Source organism: Loxodonta africana, chromosome 9 (assembly GCF_030014295.1).
Source record: "Loxodonta africana isolate mLoxAfr1 chromosome 9, mLoxAfr1.hap2, whole genome shotgun sequence".
NCBI classification, from domain to species: domain Eukaryota; kingdom Metazoa; phylum Chordata; class Mammalia; order Proboscidea; family Elephantidae; genus Loxodonta; species Loxodonta africana.
Genome location: NC_087350.1, coordinates 65,206,085 through 65,225,542, shown reverse-complemented (window position 1 = coordinate 65,225,542; position 19,458 = coordinate 65,206,085). Strand labels below are relative to the sequence as shown.

General features: G+C 42.6%; 1 protein-coding gene across 5 annotated transcripts in view; it reads right to left on the bottom strand.

Moving 5' to 3' along the window:
* SUSD1 (sushi domain containing 1) overlaps positions 1-13,428 on the bottom strand; it is a 223,587-nt gene extending 210,159 nt beyond the window's left edge. For all 5 annotated transcript variants that reach the window (XR_010323050.1, XR_010323052.1, XR_010323051.1 and 2 more), the window contains exons 1-2: positions 13,310-13,428; positions 2,503-2,616 (exon numbers count right to left, since the gene is read on the bottom strand). Coding sequence is in view for 2 of the 5 variants with exons in the window: in XM_064291611.1 (XP_064147681.1) it covers positions 2,503-2,616; positions 13,310-13,415 (220 nt within the window). In the remaining 3 variants the exon portion in view is untranslated. The remainder of the gene's footprint in view (positions 1-2,502; positions 2,617-13,309) is intronic.
* Positions 13,429-19,458: the final 6,030 nt, after the last annotated feature.

The window sequence follows — 19,458 nt, the reverse complement described above, 5'->3', positions numbered from 1 at the left end:
CCTCCTACCTCTGTCCTCTAGCCCAAAACCAAACCAAACCCGCTGCCCATCAAGTCAATTCCAACTTGTAGTGACCCTGTAGGACAGAATAAAACTGCCCCATCGTGTTTCTGAATTCGTAAATCTTTATGGAAGCAGACCACCGCATCTTTCTCCTGTGGAGTGGCTGGTAGGTTCAAATTGACCACCTTTTAGTTAGCAGCCAAGCGCTTAACCGCTGCGCCATCAGGGATCCTTGTCCTCTAGCTCAGGGGTCAATAAGCTTTCTCTGTAAAGGACCAAACAGTAAATATTTTGGATTTCACAAGCCATATAGTTTGTCACAACTACTTATCTGTGCTGTTGAAGCACAAAAACAGCCATAAACAAATAAGCATGGCTATATATGACAATAAAATTTTACAAAAACAGACAATGAGCTAACTGTAGCCTATGGGCCATAATTTGTCCACCCTGTCTGAGCTTCTAACTTCAGAGGAAACCCCTGTGACCAATTTCTTCTGTGTCTTTTAGAACTGATCTATCCATTTCGGTTTTTGAAGGAAAAAATCCTTACCTCATGAGCTAGTGGTGTTTGTTTGTTTGTTACTGGATGTTTTGTTATGCCATCGGTTCCCTCCAATCAGTTCAACTTCCTCTTACAATTGTATTCAATTCCTACCAACTCAAAAGTACCCCCTCCCAAAATCTGGGTTTTTTGTTGTTGTTTTCATTATTTTTCTATTACCTTTTTAAAATTTAATTGAATCTGGAACACAGTTCATGGTTACAACGGTGCATGGCAGGCAACTTGAAAGATTAGACAGGAACCTTAGGGGGCAGTGATTTATGTTAATGAGGAAGGAACAGCTCAGAAAAAGAGGGTTAGAATGGTTGTAAAACCCAAAGAATGTAATCGATGTCACTGAATTGTACATGCAGAAACTGTTGAATTGGTGTTTGTTTTGCTGTGTATATTCTTAACAAAATAAAATTTAAAAACAAAAAACAGTCTGTGGCAAGATTTGCGTCAGTGCTTAGCGAGATAAAACAGACCCTCGAGCCTCCACCTAGGCTAGGGTCCAGTCCAGCTTGTAAGCACTGCATGTGGGTTTCAAACACGAATCCCGCTCCCCATAACATGGGATTTTTCCTGTCCGTTGCAATTGTTTCTGATGCCTAATTATTTCTGAGGTCTCCCCTGTAAACTTCACCAGAAGGGATACTTGGGTTTGGTACAGGAGTCTAGAACACTTAGGTTCCTTGGTCAAATACCATGTCACAGCACCTCTGGCACACACATAACCTCACCTGTAACCTGTGGTGCGGTCTCAGCAGGCCAAGTACTGAGATAGGGATACACAGTGCCCAGTATTCAGGAGCAAGTTCCACATAATTACCTGCTCTCCAAAGAGAAGTTTCTAATCAGAAATCAAAGAGCAATCAAGACAGCAGATAGCACTAATGGGAGGAGGAATTCATTCGGGGAGGGGGCAGAAAAGGCTTGTCCGTTCTCCCCAACTCATTTCCCAGCCCCTGCCAAGGAATTGGGGGTTAGGAGTGGGCAAGGGGGATGGGAAGGAGAAGCCACACACCTCACAGGTAGAAGCCTAAAAGGAGAAGGTCAAAGGTGACACAACTCCAGTCTGCAGGAATGACCAATGGGGGTGACTGTGAAAGCTTACATCTGTCAAATGGAATGTGCTGACCTGGCCAGGTGAAGCTGCTAGTATGACTTTTTAAACACAGGACTGAATTCTTGTTTGTCTTCAGGGAGAAAAAAAAGATGCCACAACAAGATTACACTGTCAATCAACAATTGCAATGCAAAACTATCAGTATTTTTACTGTGGGTAAAGAGGTTGCTAGGAAGAAACTGTGAGATTCTTGTAACATTTACTATTTTAAATTGTGAAAATCTCCCTCTGAATTGGGCTTGAACCTGGATATTGTCTGACTCATGGCATGGTGGATGCCATGGGGCGAAAAAATAATCAGACGCTTCTAGCCTAATGGTGTTTGTATTCCTTTAAGTCACCCAAGACCCCAAAGGGTCGCAACTATAAAACAATTTGGAGGATGGATTCTGGTAGATATAAGACTCAAAGCAATAATATTTCACCAATTAGCCAAGAAGACCAATAGGAAATTGTATTTTGTTTTTCTTCATGGTATGAATATAAATAGCTTTATATCAAAACAATGAGAAAGATTAAGAAACAAAATATTCAAATTGTTAAATCGAACTCGTCTTGAAACGGATTTCAAATTGTGTTAGATCAGAGGGCTTTTGGATATTCAAGTTCAATGACCTTTAATACAAGGGACACTTTCCCGGAGGCTTTAGAGAAAAAGATATATCCAAACATTAAAACAAAGACTTTTTATGGCTCACAAAATTTCTTATAATAAAAGCGTTGTGCAAAATAACATTGTTTCCCTCCAAGGACATCAACTACGTAACACCAGAGAATCTTGTTTCATGATTCAACTCTTCAGTGTAGCTCGGGATTCAGAACTTACCAGCACACTCGGTCCGCCCATTGCCCACAAATCCATAGTTGCAAATACAGAGCTTCTTCCCTCCTATTTGCTGGCAGGTGGCATGTTCATGGCAAGTGGCACAGACATCTAAACCTGAATCATAAATTGTATGTGTTAGGAAAAGAAAAATTCAATTGTCTATTCTGGACAAGATGCATTTTGGGTAGTAGATATTTACAATGGAGAACCAAAAGGTGAATACCAAAATGAAATAGGACAGATCTGATTTCATCCCTAAAAACTTTCAATGGCTACTCATTGCTCACAGAATGAAGTGCAAATTCCTCTAAGGGGCAATCAATGCTCTTAGCAGTCTGACTCCAGACTAACTCCTCCAGCCTCACTGTTCTGTCCCCAACCCCACAAGGTATTCTCTAGCCAGGAGAGGTCAACTACTCTTGCCCTAACGTGCTGTCCACTTTGATATTCTTCGCTTTAGCCATGATATTACCTTTACTGAGAATGTCTATCCCTTCTTCTCTGTACCTACTCATATCTCAAGACCCAACTTAAATGTCACATCCTCTCTGAAGCCTTCCCCATTCCTCCATTCTTGCGGAACATTAAATGCCTTGTCCTCTGTGCTCCCCTTCCACTGGTACATTCCCATATCAATCATGTACATTTGTCATTATATTTGGTTCCAGTTCTGTGTTTCCTGCTAGGTGTCATGAATGAGCTTCTCAAGGACAGAGATTATGTCACATTTGCCCAGATTCTGGCACAGTAGAAATACTCAACATATTTTTATTGACAAACTGTATGAACGAACCTATGGTCCACTTGCTACAACTCAAAAAGCAAATGGAGGGGAGAGGAAGGCATCTGCCTATTACACTACTCACTTTCCTTTTAGGGAAGAAGTGAATGTATTTAAGATGACAGTGAGATAGCAGCCAAGGCCCCAGCAGGTTGACCAGATCCCCATTATTTAGATAAACAGTAGAAATGTTCAGGGCTAAAAGTCCCAAAACATGCAAATCTACCAAATGGCGATATATGGCCCGAGATTAAACGAGAATTTCTACCAGAGGCTATGTGGGATATTGTTTTACTCTCAGGTCTCTATAATTTCAGGAGTGGTCTTGTAAGGAGAACCTTTCCAGCATGGAATTTCATCTTACCACTGACCTCATTACTACACAGGCAATACAGCTTTAGCCTTCAGGCTGCTCCAGGAATGAAACCAACTGAGATCCAGAGATTTCTAAACACTTAACCATCCTTGCTTTAAAAAAAAAAAAATAAAGGCAGCACACACACAAAAAGTCACACTGATTAAGGGTAAGGTTGCACAGCCGATTATTGTAACTGCTGTCAATAAACTGTATACCTGTAAAAAGTTGAATTGTCAAAAGCTGTGTTACAGAAATGAGAAAAGCCACTATTTGTCATTAAATAATGCCAAATTAACCATAGAATATTTATAACATGGACAAAAATAAAGCGTAGCTGCTGAGGCTGCTTATGTACAACCAAAGACCTCATTAGATTTGCTTCCTTGGTTTGGAAGTTTAGCGTCATGGTTTCATAGGATATCCCTGTTAATTGGCCTAATAACATGTTTAGTACTTCTGTTCTACCTCCTTTACGTAATGCCATTCATTACGTTCATTACGTAATGCCAAGGATCTTAAAAACTTGCAAATGGCCATCAAGGCATTTGGTCTCTGTTCACCTGGAACAACAGAGGAAGGAGAGTCAGGAATAGGAAGAGGATATGGACTGTGTGGCTAACTGCCTCCATGAACAACGGCATTCTCTGCCACAAGACCAGAAGAACTGGGTGATGCCCTGTTACCATTACTGAACATTTTGATTAAAAATTCCATAGAAGACTCCTGATTAAAAGGTAGAAAATGCAGAACAGAATTTTAAATTCTCATGGGCTCCAGACTTCCTGGAGCCATGGATGATGGATAAACCCCCGAAACTATTAACCTGAGATAATTTTTGAACTGTAAACTGAAAATATTCTCTGAAGTCTTAAAACCAAACAATAGTTTAACTTAACTAGTAAAATTTTTTGGTTTTTTTTTTTTAGTAAAAAATACTGCCTTGAGCATTGTATTCTTTTAAGAACTATCTATATGGGATCAAAGTGACAACAGCAACTGGAAAGGTTAGACAGGAATCTTAGGGGGCAGTGAGTTTATGTTATTGAGGGAGAAACAACTCAGAAAGGAGGTTAAGATGGTTGCACAACTCAAAGAACGTAATCAATGTCACTAAATTGTAGAAACTGTTGAACTGCTGTATGTTCTGCTGTGCATATTCTCAACAACAACAAAATAAGTAAAATATAGGAAAAAATAAATAAATAAAGGTAGCACAGAAATGAGACAAGCCACTACTTATTAAATAATGCCAAATTAACCATGGAATATTTACAAAATTTACTGTAACTCAGACCATAAAGAAAAATTCAACAAGTTTCAAAAAAGCAGCAATTTTTAAAGGCCATACTATCTGATTGCAATATAATAACATAATAAACTAAAAAATAAAACAGGACTGTTGCTGTTTTTATTGCTAGGTGCCATTGTTTCCGACTCATAGCAACACTATGTACAATCAAATGAAACACTGCCCAGTCCTGCGCCATCCTCACAATTGTTATTATGCTTGAGCCCACTGTTGTAGCCACCGTGTCAATTCACCTCACTGAAGGTCTTCCTCTCTTTCGCTCTTTACCAAGCATGATGTCCTTCTCCAGGGACTGATCACTCCTGATAACATGTCCAGGTATGTGAGACATAGTCTCACCATCCTTGCTTCTAAGGAGCATTCTGGCTGTACTTCTTCCAAGACAGATTTGTTTGTTCTTCTGGCAGTCTGTGCTATATTCAATATTCTTCGCCAACACCGTAATTCAAAGGCATCAATTCTTCTTCAGCCTTCCTTATTCTTTGTCCAGCTTTCACATGCATATGAGGCAACTGAAAAAACCCTGGCTTGGGTCAGGTGCACCTTAGTCCTTAAAGTGATACCTTTGCTTTTGAACACTTTAAAGAGGTCTTTGCAGCAAATTTGCCCAATGTAATGTGTTGTTTGATTTCTTGACTACCGCTTCCATGGGCATTCATTGTTGTGGTGTGATGAATTGCTTAATATGGCCTTTCTCGCCATAGTCTTGTAACTCCTACACAGGATATTGGGCCACCCAAACAAAAACCCAGTGCCCTTGGATATTGGGAGGGGTATGCAAATAAGATAATTGTGGCCCACCAAGAGGACTGGTCAGTTTTGCCTTAAAAGAGAGCCAATTCCAGAGCAGAAAGAAGAGCCCATGACCACCAAGGAAGGAGAGATGGGCAAGAGAGACTCATAGGAGACAGTGCAGTGGGCTTCCTGGCCCATGAAGTGAGAAAGCTGAGTGCCTTTGGGCAAAGACTAAGGGCCACAAATTTGGGACTTGCCAGTTTCCATAACTGAGTGAGCTATTTCCTTTATATGGTTCCTGAGTGCTGTGAGAGTTGAAGCGAATTAGGGAACCCAAAGACAGGAGGGAGAATATCGAGGGGAGAGGGAGTCAGTTGATGTTGGAGATGATGGAGTGGCACAGCAGCTTGGAAAAGTTGGACATTTGGGACATCTTTAACCTCCACCTCATAGGAACCAGCTTTGTACTGGTCCTTATAAAACAAATTATTCATTTAATTCTGAATTCAAGTAAAATGAAATCTTTTGCAACTTCAGGATTTTTTCCATTTTACCATGATGTTGCTTACTGGTTCAGTTGTGAGAATTTTTTGTTTTCTTTATGTTGAGGTGTAATCCATACTGAAGGCTGTGGTCTTCGATCTTCATCAGTAAGTGCTTCAAGTCCTCCTCACTTACAGCAAGCAAGGTTGTGTCATCTTCATATCATGGATTGTTAATGAATCTTCTTCCAATTCTGATGCTCTGCTCTCCTTCATATAGTCCAGTTTCTTGGATTATTTGTTCAGCATACAACTGAATGGGTATGGTGAAAGGATACAACCCTGACACACACCTTTCCTGACTTTAAACCACGCGGTATCCCCTTGTTCTGTTCAAACAACTGCCTCTTGGTCTGTTTACTAGCATCCTCAAAAGAAAATCTACTTGGAAACCACAGAACGCAGCCAACTGAGGTCTAATTGCTTGAGTGACTCTGTAGCCTCCTTGGGAAAAAAAAAAATTGTTAAGAAAAAACTTATCTTGTGGAAAGAAAGGAAAGAAACACAATCTGAATCCAAGGACAGACAGAAGGCTGCTTTTGACTATCCAACAGTGTCCATTGTTCAATAGCCTCTGACTCAGTTAAGAATCACCTGGAGATAGGGTGACCAACTAGCCCCAGTTTTAACACTGAAAACTCCACGTCCTGATGTACACCTGGGAGCTACTTAGAAATGCATATCTCAGCCCCACCCTTCACACACTGAATCAGAATTCATGGAGACTCTGTGTTTTAACAAGGTCAGCCCCAAGGAGTTGTGTCAGAACCCTGAGGAAAGGAAATAAAAGCAGCACTGAATCTTTCACCAAGCTAGAGAGAGGTACAGCAAAGCTGAGACTACAATGACAGAGTGAATAACCCAAGGGAGAGGAATTCTCCAGGCCAATAGAAAGATCACTCTACCTTTGCTATAACCCAAGGAGCAGCTGTGTTAGGGGGCAGCTTCACATCCACATCAACAAGGCTTTAGCTCCATCACCAGCCAACTTGGTGGCCTGAGAGTGGAGAGGTGGTTGCCAGGTAGTAACTGAGCAAAGTACTGCTGAAATAAGGGACCTCACAGAGACTTCTAAAATTATTGGCAGAGAAACAGGGGAATTGGAGGTTCCAAAACTGTAGAAGGAGGGAAAATCTGACAAATATATTTTGTTACTATTATTGTATTCCCAGGCTGCGGCTGCCACCCTAGGTTCACTTCCCACCTCCACTCTGCAATGATTCAGCTAAAACCACATCTGACAATGAGAGGGTGAGACATGTTTTGGTGTCTCAACCTAGGTTAGAGTCTACTCTTTTGCTCCCTGGTTACAGGACCTCTGGTAAATTAAACTCTCAGTGCTCCCGTTTTTTTAATCTGTGGGATGGAGATCATGTTGTGAGGATTAAATAAGAACCATAAATGCTGTATGAATACTAGAGCACTACACAAATGTGAGAGATAATTTACATGAGTATTTGTGTCAATCTCCATGTTATTATTGTTAGAAATAAGTCATGTGAGATGCCCAATGACTGGTACTTGGCATCGTGGTGAAAAGCACAGATTACAGACAGAGATTATTGGGGTTATAATCCTAACTCTATCATTTACTAGCTGTGCGATCCCTGATAATCTCTGTGCCTCAATTTTTTGTAAAGCTATAAAATGACAATAATAAGAGAGCTACCTTACATGGCTGTGAGCATTAAAGAGTAAATGAGTTAATACATGTAAGGCAATTAGAATATGTTAGCCATTATTATAATAACCACTCAGCAACACTTCTGATGAGTAAATCTAGTACCAACACTGACAATTAGCTAGCCAGCTCCCATTTATACTAATGAGGAGTGTGATGAAGAATAGTAATGAGGTAAAAATTCAAAGCAATGTCTGTGTGTGGATAGATGCCTACCTATTCATGAGGCTGATATTCTAGGAACTATAACATCTCAGTTTACATAATCACTCCCTTCCTCCTCCTCCTCACCCCATGTCCCAGTGTCCTGGGTAATGCCTGACTCAGAAGTTGGAAGTTCACCTTCCTCACCCTTTCAGACCTGCTTGCCTCTCCCTCCTCTCCACCCAATACGAAGAAAACTTATACCACAGGAGAAATAAGAAACACTTTCTTACTTCAACACTCCAAAAATTAATAGTTTGCTACAAAAAAAAAAAAAGAAACTGCATTGCTCTTAAGAGACTGTATCAATTTATAGAGATGGGAGGAACCTGAGAAACCTCATATTTTCTCCTCTCCAACAACTCCATCAGGAAAACAAAAACGTAACTTCTGATTAAAAATCTCCCAAGACAGAGAACTCTACTCTCTTGAGCAATAAAATCCTTGTAGGGCAATATGAACCCACATATTCCACATCCCCACCCCAATCCAGAACTGATATTCCCCATCGAGAACCCTTAACCTTTCCTCATGTAAAATGGCTCACAGGACCCTCAGCTTCCTCTTGCCTTCCTCTGTTCACTTCCTTGTTTGATCAAGATCAGCTTGTTGTGGGGCCCCCATACCTGGCCTCCAGACCCACACTAAGTGCCCCAATCTCAACTTTTGAGTTACGAGTTTTGGGTTATGCAATCATTTAGGCCACACCCTAGGTTCAGGTTGAGCCTGTTACCACTAATCCCCGCCCCGCCCCGCCCTAGTTCTTTCACAGCTGCCTCACACCTGACTCACAGTCTCCAGAAGGTTATATACTTTTTTTCTCATGCAACTCATTTCCCCTCTCTTCTCTGTAGAACTGATACCAACAGGCCCCTTGTTACCTTGAGCTGCAGAGACCTAGAAGCTCATTTTACAATTTGTCCAAAAAGCTGAGGATGTGCCCAGGACCACATCCCTGGAGGTGGGAGACAGGCAGCAGTGGGGATTTCTTCATCAGCTCAAATCTTGCTCCCTTACTCTCAGCAACTTTAAATCTCTCCAAAACAAACCACTCCCTCCAGCCCTCCTCTTTTCCACTCTGAATAGTGAATATGCTGCTCTGATTCAGGATGACAGAGTGAAGACCAAGCCTGAGAAATGCAGGATTAGGAAAGTCACGCGCATTTTATACTATAATAACAATTTCCCCCAACTCTCTCCACCATTGCTCTCCTGTGTTTCTCAAGGTCTCTGCCCCTCCCCCTCTGGCCTTCCCAAGCCCTGGCCAGGCCTGAGCCAACAAGTCCCACAGCCACTCCCAGACTCAGAGCAATGCCAGACAAAGGTTAAGGAACAGGACTGACTGGTTCCACCTCTCTTAGCCCATTTCAAACCACTCTATTCCCCAAGGCTTGATACCCCACTCACCCACACACCAACACCCTCCTACCCTACCAACTGCAGGTCTCACACTTTTCCTCACACTCAGGCCATCTGAGTTGGGCTCCTCCACTTTCCTCCCTCCCAAAACATCTTTGATATCAATTAAACTTAATTCACTACACATTACAAGAATCCTAATACTAGCCACATCCCTACCCACAAGGAGTTCTTCTTAGTCTGCTAAACAATTACACTGCAATATGGTATAAGTGTACAACAAAGAGGTGGGGAGGGTACTGCTAGTGCTGCAAGAAGTGGATAGTGCTAACAGGCTTCCCAAGAGGGAGGACCACTGGGCTGGTTTTGAAATATGACTAAAAAAAAAACCCAGTGCCTAGCACTCACTAAGTAGATAGCTGGGGAAGAAGCATTTCTTCTCCATTCTTCTCCTTCCTGCTGCTTTCAGACACTAACTTCTCCCACATATATGTAGCCCAAACTTACTTTCTTACCTGCTCCATTAAATATCTCGTTTCTTTTCACATCTTCAATTTCTTCCTCTCTAATAAATAATGGCCCTCAGTCTAAAATGTCCTTGAGTTTGTTTTACTTCCCCCAAAATCTTGCACTGACCTGGCCAGCCCAACAGCAAGGCACCTTCCCACTTTTCAACCTTTTTTAAGTGTGCGGTAAAATATACATAAAATTTACTGTTTTAACCATTTTTAAGTGTACGATTGACTTAATGGACTCTACAATGGCATTAAGTACGTTCACAATGTTGTGCAACCATCACCACTATTTCCAGAACTTTTCATCATCACAAACAGAAACTCTACCCATTAAGCAATAACTCCCTATCGCTCCCCTAGCTCATAACAGTCTCTATTTTCTGTCTCTATGAATTTGCCTAGCCTAGATATTTCGTGTAAGTGGAATCATATGATATCTGTCCTTTTGTGTCTATTTCATTTAGCATAATGTTTTCAAGGTTCATTCATGTTGTAACATTTATCACTCAGAACTTCATTCCTTTTTATGGCTGAACGATGACAGTCCATTATGTGGGTATCCACATTTCGCTTATCCATTCATCTGTTAATGAACATCTGGGTTGTTTCCACTTTCTGGCTATTGTGAATAGTGCTGCAGTGAGCACCGGTATACACGTACCTGTTTGAGTCCCTATTTTTGATTCTCTTCAGCATATACCTATGAGTAGAATTGCTGGGTCTTATTGTAATGATGGAAATCCTGGTGGCATAGTGGTCAGGTGCTACGGCTGCTAACCAAATGGTCGGCAGTTCAAATCCGCCAGGAGCTCCTTGGAAACTCCATGGGACAGTTCCACTCTGTCCCATAGGGTCGCTGTGGGTCAACTCGATGGCACTGGCTTCTGGGGTTTATTGTAATTATAACTTTTTGAGGAACTGCCAGACTGTCCTTGGTTCTCTTAATCTCTTCAACCTCAAGGCTTCAAGTGATCATCAAATCTACATCACTCACACACGCCATTATCCATATTCCTTCCTGTCTATTGATTTAGTGTCTCTGAATGCCACAACAGCATCTCAAACTCAGGATGTTCAAAACAACTAATCATCTTCCTTCCTAAATCTTTTTTTTTTTTCCCCCTTCCTATAGAACTATATAAGGAGCCCAGGTGGAGCAACAGTTAAGTACTTGGCTGCTAACTGAAAGGTTGGCAGTTCAAACCCACCCAGCGGCTCTGTGAGAGAAAAGACCTGGCATAAAAATTACAGCCAAGAAAACCCTACAAGGCAGTTCTACTCTGTCACACAGAGTTGCTATGAGTTGGAATCAACTCAACGGCACCCAACAATAACAACATAGAACTATATAGCCAAGTCACCCAGCCCTAAACCTTACTATCATTTTTTACTCTTCAATTTCTTTGCACCTTAATGCCTGATTCTTTCCAGTTTCATTTCCACCTCATCACCTACATTTAGTCCTCTTTTCCTGCTGTCGTTACTGTGGGTCTAGTCCTCAGTATTTCTAGGCCACCTACTGCATGAACTTCCTCAATGGTCTCTGAGCCTCCAATCTTTCCCCATGTTGTCTGCCTTTAATAAAGCCATATTCTCCAACGCTATAAATGGAGGGAGAAGACAGCATAAGGACAGGAGGCTCTACCAGGCAACCCTGACTTCCATTTCCCAAAATTAACCCACAGCCTTTCAGTGGTTACAAAAGACTTTGTGATTACAAATTGTGTTCAACCAACTTAACCCAGCAATTCAGAGGGACCAAGTTGGACTCTTTCCTAGGCTAAAGAGTCTTAACATGAAGATCCTGAAATAGACTCCAAGGTTCCACAAACCCTTATGTACTACTGCAGTGGAATGTAAGACCAGGTTAGGGAAGGAGGTTAGAGAGCCTGTCAGAGCAACTAATGTACAAAAATGGCCATTCTAGAAGGTTGAGTCATCAAGGGAAACACCCACCAGGGAAGGTAAAAATTGCAAGGTAAAGAGAATTTGGGGAGACAAGTCTAAGCCTCAAAGGCCCCCCATGTTTCTACACCTGGAAATTTCCTTCAATTCCAGTATCATTGTTTAGTTTTATTAAGGAAGCTAGGATCTCCTTATACATATTTTTCATATTACTTCCTGGTAGAAAAACCTGCAATGGCTTCCAATGGCTTCCCACTGCCCAGGAGCAGCTAAGTTCAAATGCCTTGGTTTGTCAATCAAGGCACTCTGTCTCCTGGTTAAGTACAATTTGCTCTTCCACCCCCATTTCCCATTCCTCTCCCACATACCAGTCAAACTGAATTACATGCTCCATGCTTTGGTGCCTTCAAGCTCTTCCTCAGGCTGTCCCTTGTGTCTGGAATTCATTAATTCCACACATACTTGTGGAGAGCTGGCTGTGCCCTCTGCTATGAGCTGGGATGCCTTTTCCTCATCATCCCACAACCAAACATTACTAACCCTTGACGGCTCAGCTCAAGTCCCTCATCCACGAGGCCATGTGGAAGTAATCTTTCCCTTCACTGACCACCCACGCCTTCTCCGAGCGCTGTGGCATTCTGCCTTCTATTACGGTTGTGTAAATGTCACATCGCCTACGTGGCTGAATACTGTTTGTAACTCCCGCCACACTCAGCATTGCATTTTGCAGGAAGGAAAACTACTCCAGTTGCCTGGAAATGGATTATTCTCCTGTCTGCCTCCTCCAGACTACGAGCTCAGTGAAGGCCAGCACGGCGTCCTCAAAACCAGCACAAGGAGGGGAACTATTATTCAAGGACTTTTTGTTGTTGTTGTTGTTGAATGAAAGAAAGAATGAATGGACACGTGGTTTCTGTAAACGTCCTTACATGTCTTTCTCACCGTATTAGCATTCGGTTTTTCACTAACATGAAAACATAAAAAGATAGAAAGAAAATTGCTTCGGGTCAAGAATTCGTCGTTCAAAAGCCACACACAGCAGGGCAGGAAGCTGACAGTGTAGCCGGGTACGCCCTTGCACGCAGGGCGCGGCTCTCTCCGCGCCGGCGTCCACACCCAGCCCCCATCCGGCCACAGGTCTCGGTAGCAGTGGGCGGCCAGTCCCCGGGGGCAAGCTCAGAGCCACCTCAAAGCCACCTGGAGGCTTTGGAGACAGGGGAGACCGAGCGGGGATCTCCTCTTGCTTCTTTGAGCTCCGCCTTCCTGATCCCAAACCGCCAGAACTGGCCCCACCTGCATTCCAGGCTCCGCTCCGGCCCGGCCCAGGGGCGGGGAACAGTCCCGGGCGCACCCAGCGTCCTAGCGGTGCCAGCCTGGGGACCCGGGGGCACCTGCTTCGCCTCCCCGCCCTCACTCACCAGCCGCGTCTGGCACTGCGGTCGCGCCATGGGCCAGGCCGAGCAGCAGCAGGAGCAACAGCAGGCGGCGCGGCGGGCGGCCAGCACCCGGGGGCCCGCAGCCCATGCCGCCGCGTCCCTCCCAGCGCGCCCGCGACTACTCCAGCGGCCCCGGAGGCGCCGAGATAAGGCGGCGGGCCCGCGGGGAGGGGGCCGCCCGACCGCTTCCGGCGGCGCGCGGGGTCCCCGGGAGGCCGCGGGGCCCCGGCCCTTTCCTCTGCCAGGCCCGGGCGATGACGCTCATTCATTCACTCGCTCACTCTCCCTTTCGTGCGCCTGCTGGGTGCCAGGCGCGTGGGGGGCACTGGGACACAACAGCGGATGGGGCGGGCCATCTCGGCGTTTACATTCAGAAAGGGGGCACGGACATCAAATAATGACAGGGCTGAACTTAGAGTCTTGGGCTGTGCTAGAAGGAAACGCCCGCAGTGCTCAAAGCTTGTGTAACAAAAAGGAGATTTCTGCCTGTCGGGGGCTCAGGGAGGCAAAGGAGGCGCGAGAGGGGCACAAGGAGTGGGAATCTATGAGGAGGGGAAAGAGGGCCGAAGTAAGAGTGGTGGAGCTCCAAGAGCGAGGTGAGAGGGCAAGAAGCGACAAGCACGACCAGGAGATGAGACAGGACCCCGTGATGAAGGAAGGGATTGGTGCTTCAAGAGCACAGGGCCGAGGGGCGCTTACCCAGCTTGGGGTAAGTAAGCCAAGACCATCAAAATGAAAAGGAAGTGGGGAATCTAAGCGGCTAGAAAGGCGTGTATGAAGGGACAGAGAGGAAAGTGTGTATTCCAGAAATTGAGCAGAGGACCTCCTTAGGGTAGGAACAGATGGTATAGAAGGGGCATTAGGCTGCAGAGGTAAGTAAAGCCTCAGAAGCTTAGTAAAGGAGGTTGCCGAAAACCAGGGGAGTGAATTGATCAAGGCTCTGTGTAGGCTCTGTGGGGTTGGGATTGAGGCAAGGGAGACAGGGAGTAGCCTGGAGCTGCTGCAGTGCAGGAATCCAGGCAAAAGAGGAGCTGTCCTGGAGCAGGCCCTTGGCAGTGAGTATTGGGAGAAGTGGAAAATGGGACTAGTAGAATGTGGGGAGAAGGAAAAAGAAATTAGAGATGACACTCAAATTTCTGGTTTGGGCAACTGGATGGATGGTGGTTGGAGTCACTGAGCTACAGACCCAGGGGTGTTGCAGGTTGGGGGAGGAGGAGAATGCCAGGGAAGAAGAAACAAGCTCCATTTTGGAAGCTTTGAGCTTGTGGTGTGTGGGGGGTTATTCAAGAACAGGTATCCTCCAGACATTTGGAGTTAAAATTGAACACACACACACATACACACATGCTGAGTAAGTATGGTGGACAATGCCTCTGCTCCTTTTCCTGGCCCCCACTACTTCACCCCATAGCCTCACTTGTGAGTCTGGCTAAATCTAACCAGGCATGAACACACCCATATAAGGGCTAAACTTTTGCAGCCTTAAAAATAAGTAGTTAAAAATAAATTTCCTAGGCTCTTTTTTGTAGTAGACTATCTTGCAAATTATTTTTTGTCCAGCAAATATAGGGACTAGATGGTCAATGTGAGCACTGCAGTCTATCTCTTATTATTTAGACAGTTGTTTTATTAAACCCAGTTCTCCAAGATCATTGAAATTATATAATTACTTCAACAAAAATTTAAGAAATATTTTATCCAACCTATACCTCTCCTTTACCACCATGCCCTCTGCAATATATATATATACCCCACCAAAAACCAAACCCATTGTCATCAAGTCGTTTCCAGCTCATAGGAACCCTGTAGAATAGAGTAGAACTGCCCCATTGGGTTTACCAAGACTGTAAATCTTTATGGAAGCAAACTGCCACATCTTTCTCCAGTGGAACAGCTGGTGAGTTTGAACTAATGACCTTTTGGTTAGCAGCCAAGCACTTTAACCACTGCGCCACCAGGGGTGTGTGTGTGTGTGCACACGTGCTTATCTATATATGTTGGTAACAATTGTCAGGAAAAATTGTCCAAAGTTTAGAAATAGGCAAGAGGCACTGGGTGTCTTTTTCAACAGGGGCTGGGTATTGATCAGTAGACCTTCTGTTTAAAGATTATCTGATTCTATAAGGTTGTATGCCTTTCATTGACTTTCTATTGACTAGGCTATTTTACTGCTCTAGGGGCGATATTAGAAACCCTAGTGGTGTGTAGTGCTTAAGAGCAACGTCTGCTAACCAAAAAAAAAGGTTAGCAGTTTCAAATCCACCAGGCGCTCCTTGGAAACTCTATGGAGAAGTTCTACTCTGTCCTATAAGAGTCGTTCTGTGTTTCTTCATATAAATGGAATTATAGAATACGTGACCTTTTCTGACTGGCTTCTTGTTGGCAATAGGTTTTTGGTATATGGAGTATTTATCAATCTTTTCTTTTATAGTTCCACTTTTGTCTTCAGTTTAAGAAATCTTTGCCTTTCCCAATATCATGAAGGCGTTCTGTATTTTCTTCTAGAAGCTTGATTATTTTACTTTTCACATATAGGTCCAAAATCCCTCTGGAATTAATCTTGTGTATGGTGTCAGGTTCATTTTTCCATATGGATAATCCAATTGTGTCAGCACCATTTATTTAAAAGACCCACAGAACTAAGAGGAGCTTCACTGTGAATCAAGGGATTGTGCATGTGTTTCTGGGCTCTATTTAATTCCATTGGTTGGTTTGCCTATACTTGTACCACTGTTTTAATTACTGTTGCTTTATAGTAAATCTTGATATCTGTTTGATACAAATCCTCCACCTTTGGTCTTCAACATTGCCTTGGCTTATCTCTGTCATTTGCATTTCCACATACATTTTAAAATCCACCTGTCCATTTACACACACACACAAAATAAAACGTGCTAGGGTTTCTGGGTAGGGTTTTGATTAGGATTGCTTTGAATCAATGGATCAGCTTGGGGGTAATTGACATATTGAAAATACTGAGTATTCAAATCTGTTAACGTGGATTACCCATCTATTTATTTAGGTCTTTTTTAGTTTCTGTCAATACTGTTATATGATTTTCAGTGTATAAATCAAGTCTTATCCATCTTTCATTAGATTTATTCCTAATTATTTTATGTGTTCGATGCTATCATAAATAGAATATTTTAATGACAGCTTTATTAAGACATAATTAACATACTATGAAGGGCACCCTTTTTATTGTACTTTAGGTGAAAGTTTACAGCTCAAGTTAATGTCTCATACAAAATTTTATACGCATATTGTCATGTGACACTAGTTACAATCCCTACAATGTGACAGCACACTCCCCCTTTCCACTCTGGGTTTCCCGTGTCCATCCAGCCAGCTCCTGTCTCTTCCTGCCTTCTCATCCTGCCTCTGGGCAGGAACCCACCGTTTGGTCTCGTGTATCTACTTGAACCAAGAAGCACAGTCTTCATGAGTATTATTTTGTGTTTTGTAGTCCAGTCTAATCTCTGTCTGAAGAGTGGTCTTTGGGAATGGTCTCAGTTCTGGGTTACAAAGGACACCATTTTAAAGCATAAAATTTAGTGATATTTAATATAGTCACAGATATGTGCAACCATCACCGCTTTAAAATTCCAGGACCCTTTCATCACCCCAAAAAGAAACCGCTTGCCCTTTAGCAGTCACTCTATTTCCCCCCAATCCTCCCAGCCCCTAGCAACCACTAATCTATTTCTTTTTCATAATAGGCAAATATAGATTTGTCTATTATGTACAAAACCAAAAAAACCAAACCCGTTGCCATTGAGTCAATTCTGACTTATAGTGACCCTACAGGATAGAGTAGAACTGCCCTGTAAGGTTTCCAAGGAGCAGTCGGTGGATTCAAACTGCTGACCTTTTGTTTAGCTCTTAACCACTCTGCCACCAGGGACAGTTCATATAAATGGAATTATATAATATGTGACCTTTTCTGACTGGCTTCTTTCACTTAGCATAAGGTCTTCAAGGCTCATCAATGTTGTGTCATATACCAGTCAGCACTTCACTCCTTTTTATGGTGGAATAATATTCCATTGTATGGAGACACCATGTTTAGTTGGTCCACTTATCTGTTGGTAAACACTTGGGTCGCTTCCATATTTTGGGTTTTATGAATAATGCTTCTGTGAACGTTCGTGTTCAAGTTTTTGTTTGGATAAATGATATTTTAGTTTTCACTTGTTTTTTGCTCAATTCTTATTTTTTTATTTTTCTATGATCATAATAAGATTTTTTAAAGGAGGAGAGGTAAACACATATATCCAGTCATCCTTCTTAGGTCAGAAATACTTAGAGTGATCTTCCTGAAGTATGAATCTGTTAAGCTTCTTTTAATTGCAAGTAACAGAATCCCACTTGAATTAGCATAAACAAAAAACAGAGTTCATTATAAGATGAGAGCTTTCCATGAAGAAAGATAGGCTTTGAGAATAGATTGCAATGTGAGATTGGGACAGCATCAGGGCTCTCAGCTGTCATTTTTTTCTATCATACCTGCTTTATCCCTCTCTCTCTGCAGGTTCCCAGGTTTCCTCTGACTTACCACTGCACCTGGCTGAAAATATGCTCACCAACAACCCCTGAGATTTCCTGTTTCAGGCCCAGTAACCCGAGAAGTGACTTGGTCTCTTTCTCTTGATCTGCTTAGCCTAGTCATGGCCAGGGGGCAGACCTGGGTTAGTATCTTCAGTGGTCAGCTTTGATCAAGTGCATACTCCCAGTCACCTTGGCTGAGAGAAATGGTCTCATTGTACAGAATGATTGTTAAGGACTCACCACTATTCTGATATGGATTGGCAAGGAAGGCTTTTGTAGAAATGAAGGCAGTGGGCAAGCTAATTGATAAGTGTCCTTTCCATTACATCTTTGCTAAAAACCCTTCAATGACTCCTCCTTCCAACCATCTAAGATTTGCATTCTCTGGCATGGCATATTACTGTTGATGTTAGCTGTCGTTGAGTCGCCTCCCCCCCCCCAATCATGGCAACCTCAAGCACAATGGGGTCAGATCATTGTGATCCATAGAGTTTTATTGTTTTTAGAAATAGATCACTAGGCCTTTCTTTCTAGTCTATCTTAGTCTGAAAGTTCTATTGAAACATGTTTGGCATCATAGAACTTGCAAGCCTCCGCTGACAGCAGCACCAGATTAAGACATGTGAGGGCCCTCAACATTGAAAATCTGTGGTGCTCCCTCCTCTGCTTACTCACTCATTCAAATGGGATATGTGAGTTGTATATATATACATATATGTGTGTGTGTATCTTAACTATCCATGATGTAACTTCTTTTTAAATGTGACTATAACAAGGAAGACCAGTTAATATGACTATTATTCAAATTTACACACCAACCACTAATGCCAAAGATGAGGAAATTGAAGATTTTTACTAACTTCTGCAATCTGAAATTGATCAGACATGCAATTAAAATGCACTGATAATCACTAGTGATAGGAATGCAAAAGTTGGAAACAAAGAAGGAGGATCTGTAGTTGGAAAATATGGTCTTGGTGATAGAAATGATACTGGAGATTGCATGACAGAATTTTGTGAGACCAATGACTTCTTCACCACAGATACCTTTTTTCAGCAACATAAACAATGACTCTCCATGTGGACCTCACTGATGGAAAACATAGGGATCAGATCGACTACATCCATGGAAAGAGAAGATGGAAAAGCTCAATATCATCAGTCAGAACAAGGCCAGGAGCCAACTGTGAAACAGACCATCAATTGATCATATGGAAGATTAAGATGAAAAAAAAAAAAAGATGAAGCTGAATAAAATCAAAGCAAGTCCATGAGAACCAAAATATGACCTTAAGTATATCCCACCTGAATTTGGAGATCATCTCAAGAATAGATTTGACACACCGAACTCTAATGACCAAAGACCAGACAAGTTGTGGAATGATATCAAGGACATCATCCATGAAGAAAGCAAAAGGTCGTTAAAAAGATAGGAAATAAAAAGAAAAAAAAAAAAGGTCAAAATGGATGTCAGAAGAGACTTTGAAACTTGCTCTTGAATGTAGAGTAGCTAAAATGAACAGAAGAAATGATGAAGTAAAAGATCTGAATAGAAGATTTCAAAGGGTGGCTCAAAAAAAGTA